Source organism: Pecten maximus, chromosome 10 (genome assembly GCF_902652985.1).
Source record: "Pecten maximus chromosome 10, xPecMax1.1, whole genome shotgun sequence".
Taxonomy (NCBI): domain Eukaryota; kingdom Metazoa; phylum Mollusca; class Bivalvia; order Pectinida; family Pectinidae; genus Pecten; species Pecten maximus.
The window spans coordinates 6,711,996-6,719,761 of record NC_047024.1 but is presented as its reverse complement, the minus strand read 5'-3'; the positions used below and the strand labels follow the sequence as shown (position 1 = coordinate 6,719,761).

General features: G+C 38.1%; 1 protein-coding gene across 1 annotated transcript in view; it reads right to left on the bottom strand.

Moving 5' to 3' along the window:
* Nucleotides 1-3,851: 3,851 nt before the first annotated feature.
* The window catches only part of LOC117335955 (cytochrome P450 3A5-like), a 54,079-nt gene continuing 50,164 nt past the window's right edge, over nucleotides 3,852-7,766 (bottom strand). Inside the window, exon 24 of the mRNA XM_033896247.1 lies at nucleotides 3,852-5,718. Coding sequence (XP_033752138.1) covers nucleotides 5,638-5,718 — 81 coding nt within the window. The 3' untranslated portion in view covers nucleotides 3,852-5,637. The remainder of the gene's footprint in view (nucleotides 5,719-7,766) is intronic.

Sequence of the window (7,766 nt, the reverse complement as noted above, 5' to 3'; positions counted from 1 at the left end):
CAAATGCAAATAAGATTGTATTGTCAATATCCATAGTCTATTAAATAGACTACAATGAATCTATGATTCTCCAGAAACGTGATGACACGTATATATAATTCCTTGCTGTTGTGCTCAGGATATATAACAAGTACATGTATACACGTGTGTATGTGAAATATATAGAAGGTATGAATAGGCGTTACCCTCAGTCCAAACTTTTATTTTATTCAACACCGGATCTCCTTTACCCAAGGATGTCTCAGACCACAAAATGAATTCTGTCATTCCTAAAATAAGTTATTTTGAAGAATTTGCATAAGATTACCCTTTTGGGCCCCGCCCCCTCCGGCTTCATGGGATAAGACCTAATATTATACTGTCCACTCTATGTAGATATATTTGTAAAAAGTTTATCAAAAAGTATTATTGGAATCGCCCGTCATCATTCAAACTTGTCCAGCTTTTATCTGTACATAACAGAAAAGATTTATGTAATCTCGGAAAGTATTTACAATCAAGCTTGGTATCACGGTCCAGAATTCATTCTTAGTTTAATTTGATCTCATTTACTTCTTTTATATTACATTAGTACATTTTCCGTCTCCTGCATTTTCTGTATAGTCCATCCTCTGACAGCACCACTTGACATATAGACCCTACTATTGTTTTGCTAATATATTTTACTTAGCCCCTTTTTCAGAATTGCTGCCGATTCTTCAATTATTCACCATCAATTATGAATTAGTATTTATGTTAAAAATTGCATTTGTCACTTTAGAGCCGCCATCTTTATAAATTTCTTTATCTTGTACCTATAATTGTTTTCGATCATCTATATTGTCCATGCAATGTACAAGATCATGTTTATTACTTGATGATAGAATTATTTAGTATTTCATATGATTGATTATATATTATGTTATTATGTATATGTATCCTAATGAGCCGTAAGGCTTAAAGTGAATAAACAATACAATACGATACAAACATAACTATCTCCCTTCTTCAGCTTAGTAAACTATGACTGCGAATGAATTGGCGTATACGCAGCGCTTGGGTGCCGTAGATCGTGAGTTCGAGGCCCGGTCAGGGCACGAGTCATAAAGTTGTATTCCTCCGTCAGTTGTGTTACTATGTTATCTACGGCACCCAATCGCCTAGCCAGAAATACTCTCAGCTTATACCGCCCGCCACATCGGCGTTCTAAAGAGAACGTTTCAATGGCCAGTTATAGTTGGCCTGATATCCGGACATAATAATTGTGGAAGTTGTCGATTAGATTATATGAATACATGTACCTGGATCGCAATGTATTTACATACATGAATGCGAATTGTACACATATTATAAATATTCATCACTGTACAACTACGACAGGAATTCCGAACCTTTATCTTCAGATCACCAACACAAAGTGCATATGATACATTGTGCCATTTTTTTTTATATGTAACATAGTACCACAACTGACGAAGGAAGACAGCTTTATATAAAGTTATCACGTCGAAGTTATAGGGTAAATAAGGATAAGGATAAGCAGTCAAAATGCTTCTTAATTGATTTCCTTTCACCCAAGGAAGCTTCAGAATTTGGACAAAAATCCTATAATTCCTACAATAGAAAAAATATTGCCCCCTCAGTTGCCCATACCAACTGTTTACACCATATCGACTCCTCGTCATCAATGGATGCTTCTGACTAAGTCTTAGCATTCCTACAAAAGGAAGGATTTTGAAGAAATTATTATATATTTGCTATTAAGCCTAAATAGTGCATATTTTGACATCATCCCGTTATCGCTTGTGAAGAAGGATTTCCTGTATTTCCCTTATTGGGCCAAGTCGATCAGGCCAGAGACCGGCCAGACTTCCCATTTATACAATATTGGTATTGATTATAGAATTTCGACAATACATTCTTATTTCTTCAAAAGAAGAATCATTTAATAGAATTGGTTATATTCACTCTATAAGGGCTTACTTTCCTTGACCCTGGAGGACATCCCCATCATAAGTACACTTTTGAAACCCCACTACATGTACCTGGGAAATACCAATCAAAGATGGGGTTGCTTAAATTAATTTTTTTGCCCCGCATCTCCGTCCTCCGAGAGATAAGTCCTTCAATTTTTTTAATTTTAAATATCGATGATCTTTAGCACATTTTCTGAAGATGAAGTCGTTTACAGCAATATAGCATGGTTGCCCCGTTTTTGTTAAACTTCTCAGACCCCTTGTGGGGTCAGCCCCACTATTTGAAAAATTTTGAATCCCCAACATATATACTTCCAGTCAAATCAGGTTAGATTACAATAAGTGGATACGAAGGAGAAGTTGTCTGAAGAAAGTGTTAATGTACGGACGACAGAGCGAAAAAGCTCACCTTGGTCGTTCGGACATTAACGAAGTTAATCAGGGCATGATTGGCAAAATCATCTGCCATTTTCTGATTCGATGATTGAGCCGTTCTGGTTCTGATAGGAATGGACTTCGTGTAGATATGTGACAGTGTCGCCCAAAGTTTGGACCCCTGCCGGTTAGAGCGTCGACCACATAGCCTCGGGTGAGGATCTGAAGGGCGCGGACAGTGTCGCCCAAAGTTTGGACCCATGCCGGTTAGAGCGTCGACCACATAGCCTCGGGTAAGGATCTGAAGGGCGCGGACAGTGTCGTCCAAAGTTTGGACCCCTGCCGGTTAGAGCGTCGACCACATAGCCTCGGGTGAGGATCTGAAGGGCGCGGACAGTGTCGCCCAAAGTTTGGACCCCTGCCGGTTAGAGCGTCGACCACATAGCCTCGGGTGAGGATCTGAAGGGCGCGGACAGTGTCGCCCAAAGTTTGAACCCCTGCCGGTTAGAGCGTCGACCACATAGCCTCGGGTGAGGATCTGAAGGGCGCGGACAGTGTCGCCCAAAGTTTGGAACCCTGCCGGTTAGAGCGTCGACCACATAGCCTCGGGTGAGGATCTGAAGGGCGCGGACAGTGTCGCCCAAAGTTTGGAACCCTGCCGGTTAGAGCGTTGACCACATAGCCTCGGGTAAGGATCTGAAGGGCGCGGACAGTGTCGTCCAAAGTTTGGACCCCTGCCGGTTAGAGCGTCGACCACATAGCCTCGGGTGAGGATCCGAAGGGCGCGGTTCGGCGTTCTCTACCCGTGTCTGTTTTTGTTTCTCATGAAGCTGGGAACCGGCCGATCTGTCGTGGTGTGTCCTTGAACAAGACACTTTATCCTAAATACTCTGGATGGCAGGAGATTATGAGAGTGTAGAGTGCGGTGTTTGAGAATGATAAATGATTGGTCCACTCTAATTCGAGTTGCTGCCGAGAGGAAATGGCGGACGTCGTAATGACAAGCTCTTCATCATCCGATATGGGGGGAATACGCACTTTATATGTTTAAGCTATCTTGCGATCCCGTCCTTATTACTCTGATATATACCAGGCAAAAGCAATATAAGTATTGAAAAATATACATGTACAATTAAAATGTAGGCACCTATATCAACGAATAAACGCTTCTTGAGAACGATCATATCAAGTTTATCGAGGATTCGGTGATTTGGTGTGAGAGACCATGCATTCGAGACCTGACAGACCTCAATTCTATTTTCTCACAAGTCAAATTCTTCATACTTTCAAAATACCTAAAATTATAGAAAAAAAATGAAAATGAGGACTTTTTTTTCTGAGTAATTAATAATATCAAACACACGCAAGGTAAAGTAACCATTTTAACTACAGATCTGATAGACTTCGGGTATGGTAGCCCCCTAACTCCAGATCTGAAACATGCCGATATAATGACCCCTTTACTCCAAACTGATACACACCAGTTATCATAACCCCTTGCTCCATGATCTGATACACGCAAAGTATAGCTACCCCTTTATTCCATATGACATATTACACATACCTTACAAATGTTATACAAACATTAATTGAGACATATTAGTGGTGTTACGTACATGTAGCATAGTAGGGAAACACTTGGTATTATACAAATCATAAGAAGGGCTATATAAACTCATTACACGCTTTGTAGCACAATAAATGAAATAGTAACAGGAATAAACAGACATAAGTAGAGTTATACAAAAACGTAAGGCAAGACCAAATTAGCAGGTCTAGGCACATCATGACTGGTGCTGAAGAGAAGATACGGGTTAAATAGAACTGGTAAAAGGATTAAAACGAGAGAAAAAAAGAGAGTTATAACAAATAAAATACAGCAAAACTGTTATGCTTGCGTTTAATGTCTATACGCTTTAAATTGAAATTTAAATTGTCAATACATGGGTAAATGTTCCCTATATACGGTGTCAATACAAGGGTCAATGTTCCAAATATAAACAGTTAATACAATGGTCAATGTTCCCTATATACAGTGTCAATATATGGGTCAATGATCCCTATATACATTGTTAATACATGGGTCAATGTTCCCTATATACAGTGTCAATATATGGGTCAATGTTCCCTATATACATTGTCAATACATGGGTCAATGTTCCCTATATACGGTGTCAATACAAGGGTCATTGTTCCCTTTATACGGTGTCAATACAAGGGTCAATGTTCCTAATATAAACAGTCAATACAATGGTCAATGTTCCCTATATACATTGTCAATACATGGGTCAATGTTCCCTATATACATTGTCAATACAAGGGTCAATGTTCCCTATATAAATTGTCAATACAAGGGTCAATGTTCCCTATATGCATTGTCAATACAAGGGTCAATGTTCCCTATATACATTGTTAATACATGGGTCAATGTTCACTATATACAGTGTCAATACAAGGGTCAATGTTCCCAATATAAATAGTCAATACAATGGTCGATGGTCCCTATATACAGTGTCAATACAAGAGTAAATGTTCCCTTTATACATTGTCAATACAAGGGTCAATGTTTCCTATATACAGTGTCAATACAAGGGTCAATGTTCCCTTTATACATTGTCAATACAAGGGTCAATGTTTCCTATATACAGTGTCAATACAAGAGTAAATGTTCCCTTTATACATTGTCAATACAAGGGTCAATGTTTCCTATATACAGTGTCAATACAAGGGTCAATGTTCCCTATATACAGTGTCAATACAAGGGTCGATGTTCCCTATATACATTGTCAATACATGGGTCAATGTTTCCTTTATACAGTGTCAATACAAGGGTCAATGTTCCCAATATAAACAGTCAATACAATGGTCGATGGTCCCTATATACAGTGTCAATACAAGTCGTGATAATCACTATACACATTGTCATTTAAAAGGGGGATGGTCCTTTTATATGGTCAATTCAAGGGACGAGGTCATTAGATACAGTTTCAATACAAGGAGCGATGGTTCCTGTATACATTGTAAATACAAGGGACATATTGCAATGGTCCCCGTATACATTGCCAATACCTTGGGAAAAGGTCCCTGTATGCATGGTCTACAAAAGCGGCTATAGTCCCTATATGCAATGCCAATCGTTTTAACATATATCACACAAACATATACTAAGATCGTCGTACACATTAATGTCTCACAAAGCCATAAATTTCAATTTTGATTTCTCCGATTTAAGTGAATTATCTGATGCCACGTAATCAACATCATGAACAGTCAGAACTTCAGGGCTGTCGTGAGGCGATTCACTTCTTTACTGACGTTTTATTTCTTCCAGCTTCAACCACAGATATTTCGGCTTTAAAATTGACATGTCCTCCATTTTTGGTGGTATCTGCAGCAAAGACATCGATAATGTTAGCGCAACAACTTTAAGTTTGTTAATTATACTTTTTAAGTTTGAAAATTAAATCTATGCTATTAACATACAAAACTGCTTATGAACAAACTTACTTCAGTTTTGCTGCCGACACAAAACCGGAAGTTTCGTATGGCATTTGCAGCCGCCATTTTAGCTTCCAATAATGCCAATCTCATACCAATACAGTTACGCGGACCGTGTCCGAACGGCAGGTAGTCCAGTGGGTCGTGTTTCGCCTTCTCAGTTGGATTAAATCTATCAAACACAACCAATATACTACCGTGTCATATAGAGATAAAATCGACATGGAGCTAAAACATAATGTAAATATGACAACAAATCCTTACTGAAATATACATTTAAGTTCCTTTTTAAACATTGTAAGATATATCGATGCTACATAACCATATAGCCGCTTATTTTCGCGGGGATGATATTTTCATTATTTCGTGTGCCTCAGACGTTGTCCTGAAAATATGTTCCGTTAAATAATAAAACACGAGGGGATATTATTCGTGAAATAAACTGCATAATTCTTTTTACTGGTTGTGATATACATTGTACTGCATCGGCAATCACTTTATCAATTTGTAATTCGACAATGAAAGCAATAATTGCCAAAGTAAAGTATCTTCTTATAAGCAGAGCAAGAATTCCTAATTCGTAAAGATTTGAATTATTTTGTCTTTAATGAAAACCGCGAAAAGTTTGACCCGCAAAAATAAACGGCTATACGGTATGGCATTTCCTGTTATTCTTTAATCCCCTATTACCACTGCTCTGGAATTAAGTTAAAAAATGCACCAAAGGCTCTCGTCATTCTAGGACCCGTTCGATATGCTAGGGACCAACGGATTGAAGGTAATTAAATTAACTAAACATAATACGTCTAACAACACTTCTTTTAAAATTCATTAATGTCTCACATAGGTATTACCTTTCTGGATTAAAAACGTCCGGCTTCTCCCAGACCTCCGGATCATTGTGCAGTGCATTTACCGGTACAGTGATCGCCATCCCGGCTGGTATGGTGATGTCTTTCACTTTGGTTGTTTTTACACACATTCTGTCAAATCTACAATAATTGTGTGGAATAATGTAGATCATGATACACGCATTTAAATCACCAGTTCAATATTTATCGAAAACAGACATATGATATTAACTCTGTAATTGATTTCGATATCAGTAAAAAGATGACAATTATGAACACATATCTGTATATCTATATTAACATGCAAACTATATTATTTGCTCGGCGTCAAAATAATATATTCCTGAAAATTAGGTATATGGCGCTTATAAAATATTTGCTTTAAATCTATGTTTATCAAATATGTTCTTTAAAATCTACGAGATGGAAATCTGATCGGCATTTTCAAAGCATATATATCCTCGCCTGAGTTTTGCTATAGTTTCACTATCATTTAAGTTATTGTTAACATGTATTTATCCCATAACTGATATTTCACGTAATACAATTCGTAGCAGTGTGTTATTGTTTTTGTTTACACACCGCAGTGTGTAATCACTTTCTAAGCCTCCGATTGGTCCTTTGTGACCTCCAACAAATCTGATTGGCTAACCTCTGGCAGTTGACCACGGACTATTTTTACTACTCTCACTTATCTTTTTTTTCTCGTCTGTCTTCAAAAGATCAGCATGTACACATTTTTTGGAGTTGTCGGTGCTCAACATTAGCATAACTTGATGAGAGGGGTGACCTCATGGAAATGTCAATTAATCTGGGGTTTGAGTCGTACGAAATATTATTTGATGATGGTTAAATAGACGACGCACGGAAGCGAGATATGGGCCTAACTGTTAGCGAACCAAAACTGCCGCCCCCTTGTTTTAGATATGCAGTAGACCCCGATAGCCGTGAATGAATTATCAAAATAATGAACAAATGTATTACAAAATGGTTTCATCGCTGTCTTTAATCGTAGTCATTTGAATGAAATGGCCGCAGCATCTAACGTAACTGTTACTGTTAGGCAGCTTCCCTTTTTCTGGTTCGA